At 32.1% G+C, this 14,235-nt stretch overlaps 1 protein-coding gene across 1 annotated transcript; it reads right to left on the reverse strand.

Moving 5' to 3' along the window:
- Positions 1-1,834: 1,834 nt before the first annotated feature.
- Positions 1,835-13,559, reverse strand: LOC133203454 (zinc finger CCHC-type and RNA-binding motif-containing protein 1-like). The gene is made up of 6 exons (XM_061339232.1): positions 13,432-13,559; positions 7,334-7,442; positions 5,988-6,095; positions 4,524-4,630; positions 3,642-3,717; positions 1,835-2,649 (listed from the first exon to the last, which is right to left on the reverse strand). Exons 1-6 carry the CDS (start codon positions 13,542-13,544, stop codon positions 2,512-2,514), a joined length of 651 nt encoding a protein of 216 aa, XP_061195216.1. The 5' UTR covers positions 13,545-13,559; the 3' UTR covers positions 1,835-2,511.
- Positions 13,560-14,235: the final 676 nt, after the last annotated feature.

Below are 14,235 nucleotides of genomic sequence, written 5' to 3' on the forward strand. Positions count from 1 at the left end.
TGTAATGTTACATGATAGAACTCACAATAACATGGCTCTGATCTGCCATATATACTTCTGATTGGTGCATACAGTGTAGTTTGTAAACTTTTAACCAAGTTTTGAAATGCAATTTTCTTTTCAAACATCTTTGAATTGCTGTAGCATTTATAAAGTTAGTAACTTTGTATGTATAAATTTACATTTTACAAATCATTCATTTACTCACTGTTTTGATTCTAAGCTTACATGTAATAAAAATATGCCATCTAAAAAAATAAATGGGGGAGGGGTAGGCTGGGGAATAATTATGGTGTTAATTTTTGCTATATCCTCACTCTTAATAAAGCCATGAATTCAAAACGGCAGTGATTGATTTAAGGAATAAGTGTCTAATTTTTGGATTTTGATGTGATCAAGCAATTGGCTTGCGTGAAAATTTGCATAAAGGCCGAAGGGGTTTATGCATAAAATTATCATGCAAGCCAATTGCTTGGTCATCATCATGAAACCAAAAATTAGACAGTTATTCTGTATGTTTATATGCTGCCTCTTGATTCCATAAATTCACGTGCTCCAAGCCCTGCCTACTTCTCTTTCTGTCTTCCGCCCTGCACATGATTTTTTTAGACCACGCCTTTCGATGAACCAGTAGCTTTATGTAGAAATCAAATATTTTTACTATTTGTAGTATTATCTTGGACAAAGAAATTTAAGAATGTAAATATTTACAAAATAAACACAAACAACATGTGAAAATTGAGATTACAATAATACTTCGAAGCATCAAATAGAGAATGGAGGTAGATTAATGAAACTTTTACGTATTTTTTGTTTTACAATGTTTAAGTAGCAGTGTAATAAGTCACTCGAGTTTTGCAAGCATACAATTTTGTGTGTGATAAGACTGTGTATGAATTACGGTGAGTTATTTAATATTAGTCTTAGTCTTCGTTATTTATTTATCTTTATGAAATCTTAGTTAAATAACTTATTCCATGATGTAAATTATAAAATGGTCTATGCAAGTACATTGTACTTGGCTCCCATCTAATGGTCTCAATACTCGTAGTCCCATAAACAATTAGTCTGCATTTTTTTAAAATTGAAATATTTTTGATTTAATGGACTTGCCAGAGAATCTAGACCCGGAAGAACATTAGCATGAGGTCTTACAGAAAAAGTTGTGTATTACTCTTTCTATCTTGTAAGAATGTACCTGTAAACTGTAATTACTGTATTATATTTTGGTTCAATACCCGTGGGTTGTCATAAAAATTTGTATATTTTATTGTATAGTTTTAATTTAATCTGCATATTTGTTTTTATGAAAAACTGTTAAGTTTATATATATAATCCTTGAGCTGATTATAAACCTGATGATTCACAGAATTAAAGTCTTATGAAGAATTATGATGAATACATGTCTTATAATACATACATTAGGCAAGTCGTCGGACTTTAACCATAAACTATCTGCTTACCTAGAAAATAATGCTTTTCTTCTCCAAAAATTATTGTAATAACACGAATTTAATTACTGTTAAGAATTATTTCATTGGGACTTCATTTTATAGTTTATATTTACAAACCTTGTGTTTATCATTGTTTCTACATAATAATAATAATCCCTGATGAAAATGTCATCCAGGGTTTAATTCGTCATCATAGATATGTTGACTTCTACAGTATATTGTACATGTAGTATACTATTGTGTGATGTATTGCCTGCAAAGCAGGATTTGATTTTCTTCTTGTTTAAATCAGATGATCATGTTCATGGATATATCAAGAGATTATATGATATTCTTCTCACAATTACTATTGGGTTTCAAAAATAAAAGGAACATCAGAATTTTTTGTTCATTTTTATTTCATTATTTCATCAAAATGCTTAGACCAAGAATGATATATGCATAGATACCTGTGCTCTTCAAATAAATCTACACAGCATATATATGACATGTATGTTACCAAAAAATAAAATGCATGTATTTCAATGCTATATGAAATAAATAAACACACATGAATACATTCACATCATTTTGCTTACAATGAACAAAGTGTTTTACAGATGTTTCAGAGAGTTGGAGAGCTTTTAATTGTCTTTTCTTGAGTGTCAATTGTCAATATTCATCCATGAAAATTTTCTATCATATATGTGGAAAATAATTAGATTTTATGCTTTTCAAACTAATCATAAAATGTAAGGTCTTTCTAAATGCATATCATTGTGTATGTATTTCTTATATGACCACGCTAGTGAAATATTTCTCTAAACAGTCTGAACAATTCAATTTTATAAATTAAACTGAAACATCAAGACAGCAAAGGGAAGGATATTTATATTACTCAAACATTAATAAAGAAATGTCAACATTATCTGGGGGAAAAAAAAAGATTTTCAACCCTTCTTTCTAATTGTTCATTAACAAAAACAAGCCTGAATCAAATGAAGTCAAGTGGCCAAAAAAGCCGACTCTCATTCAGATCACCCATCATTATAATTCCTCTTGCTTGCTGACGTTGGTATCATCCATCATCAAACTCCTCTTCATCGCTAAAGTAAGCATCTTTCTTGTATTTCTTACGCTTTGGTTCGTCGTCTTCCGTGACGGAGGAGGAGCCAGAAGCAGCATACCGCAGTGATTCCCGCTCTATCTGTTGTTGCTGCGTAAAGGGGGATAACTAGAATCATTACACACGTATTGAAATGTTGCTGCAGATTTTGAAGGAGAAAATTAGTTTGATACACATACTGAAATAATGCTGCAGATAATGATAATCACAATACACACTTTATCAATTTTCTGAAAATATGTTTTTGCTGCAGATCAAAGGGGGATAACTCTGATAATTACTTTGCAAGCTTGTATAAAAATCAAATAAAGAAGAAAACTAACATGGGGAAAAACGCCATATATGTACTTGATATTTAATGGATACTGATATTGCACATGTTCCTGATATTTTATGGATGGTAAGTAAATGTGTACTAATATCTAGTAGCTGCTGAAAGTAGGTACAGTACATGTGTACCTGATATTTAATGGCTACTGACAGTTAGTACATGTGTACCTGATATTTAATGGCTACTGACAGTTAGTACATGTGTACCTGATTATTATGGCTACTGACAGTAAGTACATGTGTACCTGATATTAATGGCTACTGACAGTTAGTACATGTGTACCTGATATTTAATGGCTACTAACAGTTAGTACATGTGTACTTGATTATTATGGCTACTGACAGTAAGTACATGTGTACCTGATACTTAATAGCTACTGACAGTAAGTACATGTGTACCTGATATTTAATGGCTACTGACAGTAAGTACATGTGTACCTGATACTTAATAGCTGCTGACAGTTAGTACATGTGTACCTGATACTTAATAGCTACTGACAGTAGTACATGTGTACCTGATACTTAATGGCTACTGACAGTAAGTACATGTGTACCTGATACTTAATGGCTACTGACAGTTAGTACATGTGTACCTGATTATTATGGCTACTGACAGTAAGTACATGTGTACCTGATATTTAATGGCTGCTGACAGTAAGTATGTGTGTACCTGATATTTAATGGCTGCTTACAGTTAGTACATGTGTACCTGATATTTAATGGCTGCTGACAGTAAGTATATATATGTGTACCTGATATTTAATGGCTGCTGACAGACTTTCCAGGGCAGGATCTTCGACCTCTTCATCACTGTCTTGCTCTTCTTCACTACAAATAAAGAAATCCTCCTTAGTATCCTTCTCTTACCTATGGAACTATTTTATTTCATCGTCAGTTTGTCTTGCTGGCTAGCTTTCCTGTTTTTGAATTCAGAAAATTACTCTGCAATAGAGCACAATACCACCGATAAGAATAGATCATTAGGGTCAATCTCCATACAAGTTCGAGTAAATGTAGGCCTTGATAGGAATTCTCTCAAAGTGATTGTTTCAGTATGCACATGCATGCATCTTGATAATGGTAAAGTTTCATGTGATATATATTTTTAAACTTCTAGAAACAAAAATTAAGAACCAGTTGTGATATTGATCATGTGTGATATATGCATTGATAACTGCAGTAGTACATATAAATATGTCACACCTACAATTGTACAGGTGTAATATTTAAACTAATATTTACACCTTTACATATTAAATAAGCAGCTGCATTGATGTATGCCATGTCCATTGGTTGTGATAAAACCTGTACATATATGTATGTGGTATGTGTATTGATTACTATATTTGTACACAGGTGATACTGTAAACTAACATCATACACATGTGAGATTTGTGAACAACTCAAGCTAGGAACACTGTGAACCAGTAACTTGCAATGCCATGTTTTACAAATCATAAGGGCTCAATAGTTAATTTTAATTGCCCTGGACTGCTTTTCTGTTGGTGATTCATGAATACAAAATGTCACACATATAAAAGTTGCTTTCTAGTATTTGTCTATGGTATAAGTTGTATCCATATTAGCTGATTATGGAATGCATTGTTTACAACACCTATTCATGTTATACCGACCTGTATTCCTCTTCTTTTTGTTTTTTTCTCTTTCTTTCTTTCTTTGGAGGTGGATCCCTTTCTCCAAGGAGATTTTTTGGACATTTATAACTCAGATGACCTTCTTCCTATAAAATGATTACCAATTCGAAAATCTCCATATGTATAAAATGTATAAAATCCTTCCTTTTTGTAATAATTATACTTTTAAAAAATCATACTCTCACATACATGTAAATGTTTATTATAAGCATTACATATTTTTTTCATAAGAAAAAAATTAGAAACAAAAACATCATGAACTACTAACATTACTTATAAGCATTTACCTGTCATTGATAAGTGTATATACTTACAACACTCATTATAACTGGATTGTCTGTCCGTGGTAAAGTTTACTGAGAATCTGGATTTGTCAATAGTAAGTTTACTTAGAATCTGGATTTGTCAATAGTAAGTTTACTTAGTCCCTAGATTTTGTCAACGGGAAGTTTACAAAGTATTTGGATTTGTCACTAAGTTTTCTTACACCACACTTATAGTATCTGGATTTGTCAGTGGTGAGTTTACATAGTATCTGGATTTGTCGATGCTTTGTTTACATAGTATCTGGATTTGTCAATGGTGAGTTTACAGTGTCTGGATTTGTCAATAGTGAGTTTACAGTGTCTGGATTTGTCAATTGTGAGTTTACATTGTAGGTAAATTTGTCAATGGTGAGTTTAAATAGAATCTGGATTTGTCACTTGTGAGTTTATACAGCATCTGGATTTGTCAATGGTGAGTTTACAAAGTGTCTGGATTTGTCAATGGTGAGTTTACATAGAATCTCAATTTGTCAATTATGAATTTACATAGTATGTAAATTTGTCAATGGTGAGTTTAAATAGAATCTGGATTTGTCAATGGTGAGTTTACATAGTGTCTGGATTTGTAATGGTGAGTTTACATAGTATCTGGATTTGTCAATGGTGAGTTTACATAGAATCTAAATTTGTCAATGGTGAATTTACATAGTATGTAAATTTGTCAATGGTGAGTATAAATAGTATCTGGATTTGTCAATGTTGAGTTTACTTAGTGTCTGAATTTGCCAATGGTGAGTTTATATAGAATCTGGATTTTTCAATGGTGAGTTTACATAGTGTCTGGATTTGTCAATGTTGAGTTTACATAGTATCTGGATTTGTCAATGGTGAGTTTACATAGTATCTGGATTTGTCAATGGTGAGTTTACATAGATTAGTATGTAAATTTGTCAATGGCGAGTTTAAATAGAATCTGGATTTGTCAATGGTGAGTTTATACAGTATCTGGATTTGTTAATGGTGAGTTTACATAGTGTCTGGATTTTTCAATTGTGAGTTTACATTAGAATCTTGATTTGTGATGGGGGAGTTTACATATCTGGATTTATCAATGATAAGTTTACATAATACATGAGTTTACATAATATCTGGATTTGTCAATGGCAAGTTTACTTACACCACATTCATAACATCTGGATTTGTCAGGGTAATCCTTTCTCTTTATAAACTCTGTAGTTCTACCATTATCTTTTGCAATGTTGCATTTTATTGTTCTGCCAAACATCTGTATAAAATAAAATTCAAATAACAAGAGGCCCATGGGCCACAATGCTTGTCAAGTAGCCATGGTTCTTCATCAGCACATTCTTTTTCCAATATATTCTTATATAAAACTTTGATCACGTATTATGGCCCCACCATACCTTCAGGGGTCTTGATTCAATCTACACTGCCTGAGGACACTTCCATATCATGGCTTTGTTCCTGGGAAAATGATTTTTAAACACTCCTCCTATATATTCCTGAGTTAAACTTTGACCTCCCAATTCTGTCCCACCTACACCCATGGGTCCTGATTTGACTGCAATCTACACTAACCGAGGATGAATCCTTATAAATATGGCTGATCATGGCTTTGCTGTTCTTGAGAAGAAGATTTTTATATTTCATGTATATTCCTATGTAAAACTTCCATCCTCTGTTGCATGATTTAAACAAATTTGAATCTACACTACCTGAGGATGCTTCTGTATAAATATGACTAATTATGGCTTTGTTGTTCTTGAAAAGAATATTTTTTAAGATATTTCCTTTATATTCCTATGTTAATCTTTGACCCCCAGTCCTACCCTTAGTGGAACACGATCATGAACAAACTTGAATCTACAGTATGTAATGAAGCTTTCACGTAAGTTTCTTTTTTTCTGGCCCAGTGGTTCTTAAGAAAAAAATTTTAAAATGTTACCAAATTTTCACAAATTCTTAATTATCTCCTCTTGAAAAAAGGACATGGCACATTTTGTGAACAAAATCAAATCCCTATCCACCCAAGAATGCTTTGTACCAAGTTTGGTTGAAATTTGGCCCAGTGATTCTTGAGAAGAAATCGAATATGTTAAGTTTCCAGACAACACACAAGAGACAGACAGAAGGATGCCAGATACTTTTGATAAGAAAAGCTCACCTGAGCCTTCAACTCAAGTGAAAAATCCTCCAATATTAGAATTTATGTTTAAGACATCTGTTTACAGTGTTATTGGGAAAGTTCAAAAATTTTAGATAACTGTTTCTCCTCCATCCTTACACAGTGTTACAAAATCACATGACAATATACATAAATACAAAATATTATTCTTGAGTATTCTAATACTGTACTAAATGACTTTGATGAAAAATATACCACTCAGGTCCTTTTAAATGGGAGAAACTGAAACATTATTCCCAGAAATGTAGGCTGTTACTTTGGTTACATGGTTAGATCATTTAGAGTAATGTATGCAAACTGTAAGGATGAATAAATACCTCAGTTTTGTTAAGGGCACGTACAGCTTTAAAGGCTGAGTCTCTGTCTATAAATAAAATGAATGCTACTCCTTTACTTCTTCGCTCATTGTCCTTTAAAACTGTAACTCTGAAAGACCAATCAAAATATAGAACATTAAAACTGTAACTCTAAAAGACCAATCAAAATATAGAACATTAAAACTGTTACTCTAAAAGACCAATCAAAATATAGAACATTATAAACTGTTACTCTAAAAGACCAATCAAAATATAAAATATTAAAACTGTTACTCTAAAAGACCAATCAAAATATAGAACATTAAAACTGTAACTCTAAAAGACCAATCAAAATATAGAACATTAAAACTGTAACTCTAAAAGACCAATCAAAATATAGAACATTAAAACTGTAACTCTAAAAGACCAATCAAAATATAGAACATTAAAACTGTAACTCTAAAAGACCAATCAAAATATAGAACATTAAAACTGTAACTCTAAAAGACCAATCAAAATATAGAACATTAAAACTGTAACTCTAAAAAACCAATCAAAATATAGAACATTAAAACTGTAACTCTAAAAGACCAATCAAAATATAGAACATTAAAACCGTAACTCTAAAAGACCAATCAAAATATAGAACATTAAAACTGTAACTCTAAAAGACCAATCAAAATATAGAACATTAAAACTGTAACTCTAAAAGACCAATCAAAATATAGAACATTAAAACCGTAACTCTAAAAGACCAATCAAAATATAAAACATTAAAACTGTAATTCTAAAAGACAAATCAATATATATAGAACATTAAAACTGTAACTCTAAAAGACCAATCAAAATATAAAACATTAAAACTGTAATTCTAAAAGACAAATCAATATATATAGAACATTAAAACTGTAACTCTAAAAGAATTCAAAATTTGCAAATCATTAAACATGTTTTCATTCACAACTGTAAGTTTATTTGTTTTGTCAGTGAGAGGTTTTGCCTGTATTTTAAAGAGAGAGAGCAGGGGTTAAATTTTCCTGGAATTTAATCCACTAGCCCACTAGCAAAAAATTACTTGCCCAAACCTCAAACTAACTAGCCAAAATTTTTTTTTATATAACATTTGAACGTAACACAGTTAAAGTTTCAATGCTATGGTGACAGAAACAAATTTAACTACAATGTAGTTCTCATTCAGAAGAAACCAGTCTATATAGAAAAGTGAAAGTAAAGAGACGAGAAATTTTTTTTCCGTTCTGCTAGTCCGATGGACTATCATTACATTTAAATAAGTTAGCCCGAGTCTTAAAATGACTAGCCCCGGGCGTTGGTTACTGACTATATTTCAACCCCTGGAGAGGCAGGCTGTAAGTGTATGTTTGCTTATCTTGGCTGATTGGGACATCCCTGACTGCAGATAATGAGGTGTGAACTGTGAACAATGGTCATGCATGCAATTTGAAGGTTTGAACATGTAGAAGAAGCAGATCAAAGTTACAAGTGTAAGCTGTGTAAAGGTTTTTATGTCTAACTGCGTTCTACCAATCAGGGATCGAAATTAGCCAGAAATACTCGCAAAATGCGAGATGATTTTTAAAAAAGCGAGTAAAAATAGTAGACACTCGAAATTTTTAGCGAGTGGTGATTTTCGACCTCTATTGTCTCGTATCCGTATTTTTCCTGCAATTTGTCTTTTGCTTTTTTGAAACTTTAACACTGATTAAAGCAGCCGTTTTTATCTCTCTTTTTCTATTACCAGGCCCGTAGGAAGCAATTTCACTTTGAGGGGGCACAAACACACATTTTCAGTTGGGGGGGAACTATTAACTACCAAATTTCCTTGACAAGCAAAAAAAAAAAAAAAAAAAAAAAAAAAAACGTTTTTATTGAGGGGGCACAAGCATATAGTAGCTACGTTTTCTATAGTATTCTATATATCGGCAAAATTATTGGGGGGGCATGGCCCCCCGTGCCCCCCGGTTCCTACGGCTATGATTATATTCATATAAGAACATCAGAATCAAACAAACGCTTTAAAGGTCACAGAAATAAGATGAAGCCTTAAAAAAATCAAGTTTGTTTCCTGTAACCCGACCCATTCAAATTGACCCCAGGTAGATTTTTTTTCTGCCAAATCTCAATCAGCTGATTCAATTCATTCATTTTTTTTTAAATTCTAGCTTTATTTGAGATATAAATTATGTCAACCTAGTCAACATTTACCTTAAGGAGGTTCGATCCTGAGCTTTTGAGCAGATTTTGGTCTGGACCTTTATTTATTAAACTCTGCAACATTTTTACAATGCAAATTGAACTATATCCAATGAAAAAACCGCGATTAAATTCCATTCAAATAAGGTTAAGCCAGGAGCTATACTTTGTGGCAGAATTAAGGTTTTTTAGGAGAAAATGATCAATTTTTCCCTTTTGAAATATATACAGTATTGTTAAATTTAGATTCCTATTTTTCCATGCTGGTTGCACACAGAGCTGTTTTTTGCAGTGCATGAAATGTTTTATGCTGGTTCTGAAATATATATTAAATAATTTCTTATGAATTCTTTCATTATATTGTGACAAATATAGTAAATATATTCTGAAAGTCCAGGAAAAAAATTAGCCAATTTTAACATAAAATTAACACTTTTTTAGAAAAATCAAAAAATTTACATCATGATAGACCCCACTTTTGTTTTCTTTTCTGAATATACAAGATAACTTTGATCAATCTGCCTAAATTCAGCAAAAGTTTAAGATTTTAAAATAATTTTCTTGCTTGTTAAATTTTTAATGCAAGAAATATCACATTTTTTGAGTGCAGAAAGGTCAAATAATTGATTATGCGAAGCAATTTGAAACTTTTTTTAGTCACAATTTTAAAGTGTCTTTTTTTAAATAGACTAATAGTTTATTTTGTCCCATGATTTATTTGGATAAAAATATTGGAGGGAAAACATTGAAGATGTGATTTTTGATTAAGACACCAATTTCAGTGCAAATTTTGTCCTGTAATCGATTGTAATCGATTACTTTGGAAGATGTAATCGATTAATAATCGAGTACTTTTAAGTTTTTATCCCTTCAAATATCAAAGCAATATTTAAATGGTAAATGTTGATGTTATCCACTGAAGTTTGAATGTGTTCCTGCAGTTTCAGTGCAGATTCTTTTAAGGTTTTATTCTGGCTAACATTCTCACTAAATGCCTAATTGAAGGATTCTCTACCATAGAAAGTGGAGACATGATTCCTACAATAAAATATGCCACGGAATTAATTATTCCTTTCAACCTTGGATCTGAACCTCCATACTTATTGACTTGTTGCAAAAATTACTTAATATTTTATTTTGAATTACTTCATTAGAAGTATTTGGGCTGCCCATATGTTGACAGTACACATTAAACATTCCTGTACATGTCTCTTGCAAAAAAAAAAAGAAGTAAATTAGAACTCTTAGTAATAAACTTGTAAATTAAATGTACGTGTCTTCAAGTAATTAAACTAATAGCACAATTTCATTCTGTATTGAAATAAGTGTTTTGAGAGCTATTAATTGTTTTAGTAATATTGTTTGTCTTCAATGGAACTATCAATTATAAAAGTTAAACACTAGGTAGTTCACAGTTTACACCTTATTATCTGCAAATAGGGATGTCTCAGTCAATTAATTAGTCAAAATAAGCAAACACAGTGACACTTACTCCCTCTCTTACAGACACTTATAACCTGTCACTGATATGAAAGCAACCTTACAATTTTGAACGAAAACATGAGAATGATTTTGCAAATTTTAAAGTTACTAAAACTCAAGTTTGAAGTTGTTTAAACATTTTCAGATATGAAAAGTATTTCCATCTTCTTTTTTTCTGAGTACAATGTAGTTTATTTACCAAATTATTTATATTAAATACAGCACTTAAATCTGTTTTTGCTATTTATAATTTTCTATTACAAGACAAAGTTTTTCAACATCTTAAATATGAAAAAGGACATGCAGCAAGAGGACAGTGGGTCAAATGTAAAATGCACACAAAAAATCTATATATTTTATTAATAAATGGTTGAAATACACTCCTGAATTATTTAATACTAGACCAGAAGGTCTATAATGCAAATTTTTTTGAGAACATTATTAAACTTATGATAATAAAAGTTAGGAAATCCAAACATTACACTAGGTGGTTTAAATTTGATATTAATGTGTGACTGACTAGAAATAATTCTCCAAAATAACATCCATTTATGTATTAAATAATCGAAAGTAATCGAAAAAGTAATTATAATTACATTGAAAATTTTAGCCGTAATCGATTAAATTACGATTACAAGTAATCGAAAATCTCTTCGATTACAGATTACTGTTGATTACTTGACAAAAAGTAATCATTACAATTGATTACGATTACTCGATTACGATTACCCCATCCCTGGTGCAAAAAGGTCATATTAAATGTACTGTAGCACCAAAAGAAGCATATTGACCCCCATTTTTTGTTTTGATTTTTAATTAAGCTATGTGTTTAGAAACTAAAAATATACTTGACAAAAAAAGTTTAAGACTTTAAATATCAGGATCCAACCTCATTAAATAAAAAGAGTAATCATTATTATAACATCAAGCTTTTCTCCGACAACTTTTTGAAGTTCGTTTTCTGTCGCTAAAAATCCATGTTGTGTGCCTGCTGTAAATATCACACCAAGTCATTTCAGTCCGGGATGTTTGACCCCTTTATTCATTGACACAAAGAAAATTCAGACCTACCCACCCTTGATTTTTGGGAATGTTACAGGAAACAAATATAATTTTTTTTTAGGTCAGATTACCCTTTTTAAACAAATGAAAAAGGCATTTAATCATTCTTTTAATTTTAGCTTGTAGATCTTCATTTTAGCCTGTGGATTTTATATGTACAGGCTAAAATTAGCCTGTGGATTTAAAAGTTAATTTCGATTCATGCCATTATATATTTTTTTGTATAACTGCCTGAAGAGCCTAACATGGCGAAAGCGCTTGCAGTAAATATTTTGTGATTTTTTTTTTCCATTTTTATTTTTAATACACCCAACAAAACTGTACTGGTTCTTCTTTTTGTTTTTGAAATTATATATATACAACATACAATATGTATATGGCGCTAAAGGTCTTTAGAGAGCGAAAGGCCTCTGTGCAAATCGTCAATAAAGTGAAGGGTCTCATTATCGTAAAAATGACATGACACTAACTATAACAATCTCTTCCTTTGAGGTACTGTATGTTACTGTATGTCTATCATTTTCAATTCAACAAAACTGGGAAAAGTGTGAGGAACGAGGGAACGACTTTACTTTACCGGTCCCCAGAAAAACGCGCTAAAATATAGTGTCGCCGTAGGCGACTTCAATATATATGAGATCGCGTGAGCGATCGAAAAAAATAAAAAATATGAGGTTTTAAGCCTTTTTGACCCCAAATTCGAATTCTACGGTTAAAAGTTTAGTTTAAAACTTCGTTTATAAACGAAGTTTTTAACCTCGTTTTCTGAAAAAAAGTAATAAATGTTGTTTATTCAGTGAAAAGGAGACAAAAAATAATTGTGAACGAAGCGCGTGCGGCGCATGCTTAGTGCCGTTTCTTTCGTACTTAGCCATTTTTTTCATGTAAACAAACCAACGAGATGTCGTTGAAGCTGAATTAAGATCTTGCAAAAAATACAGATGCAACTGAATTTCTTAATTAATCTAAAAGAACAAGACACTAACCCTAATCTCTCGGATGGTATGCGAGGACTAACCCTAATCTCTCGGATGGTATGCGAGGACTAACCCAAATCTCCCAGGCGGATGCTAGACCATGCTAGACTAACCCATGTGCGAGGACTAACCCTAATCTCTGGGATATATGCGAGACTAACCCTAATCAGTCGAAAACTTATGCAAGGACTAACCCTAATCTTTCAGGTGGATGCAAGACTAACCCTAACCAGTCGAAAAATGTGCAAAACCAACCCTAATCAGTTGAGTGACGTAAATCTTACGTCATAGTGCAATGAGCGCGCGGATCTTGCGGATCTGGGGACCGGTAAAGTAAAGTCTACCCGGAACGAGAAATCCAAGCAACATCTATAACAGAATACTCACTTGGCTACTCTCCCATATTTCTCGAAGATTTTATGGATATCATTATTTGTTAAGGAAAAAGGCAAATTGCCCACGTACACAGTACTTTTACTTGGGGCTAGTCCGCCACTCATTTACTCCAAATTATGAAAACAAGAAATGAAGCTAGTTTCACTGAAATTTCAAGCAGGATGTAATCTTTCCTCTATAAAATAAAAATCTATCGGGGTTTGGAATTCCGGACTACGACGACTCAGGAAAAAAAAATCTTTTAATGATTTGCTTTATTTGTATGCCTAAAGACCTTTCGTTGTTTCAATTCTTTTTCCTTCTTTTTTCTTTATCAAAATGCCAAATACTTGGGATATAAAGAAATACATTAATCTGCAATCTGGAATCACGAACCCGATCCTGATCGACATGCGACACCTTGAAATCCAGTCAAAGCGCCCCCTAAGAAAACCGGCCCGGTCAAAGTGTCCCAGATTTTGGTCAAAGCGGCCTAGTCATGATTTGCTCTTTTTAGAAGCGTTGTTTTAATTTCTAAATTTTTAAGTTATTTGTGCATAAATAATTTTAGAGAGTGTTACTTTTATCTATTTGTTATGGTGTTCTGCAGGTTTCATGCATTTCACTCGGCCCAATAAATCAACATTAAGTCATTTTCTGTCTAAATATATTATTTCAAAAGATGCATTGGCAATGGAATTCAAACAAACAGAAGCACGGAAGAGGGGGGGGGGGGGTGTCTTTTACCGTGTATCGCATTGGTTCAAAGAGGGATTTAAATGTACTTTCAATAAAAAAACATGTTTAGTGTAAGTA

Source organism: Saccostrea echinata, unplaced genomic scaffold, assembly GCF_033153115.1.
Source record: "Saccostrea echinata isolate AGI-Se365-2 ecotype Australia unplaced genomic scaffold, CSIRO_AGI_Sech_v1 ptg000051l, whole genome shotgun sequence".
In the NCBI taxonomy this organism is placed as follows: Eukaryota; Metazoa; Mollusca; class Bivalvia; order Ostreida; family Ostreidae; genus Saccostrea; species Saccostrea echinata.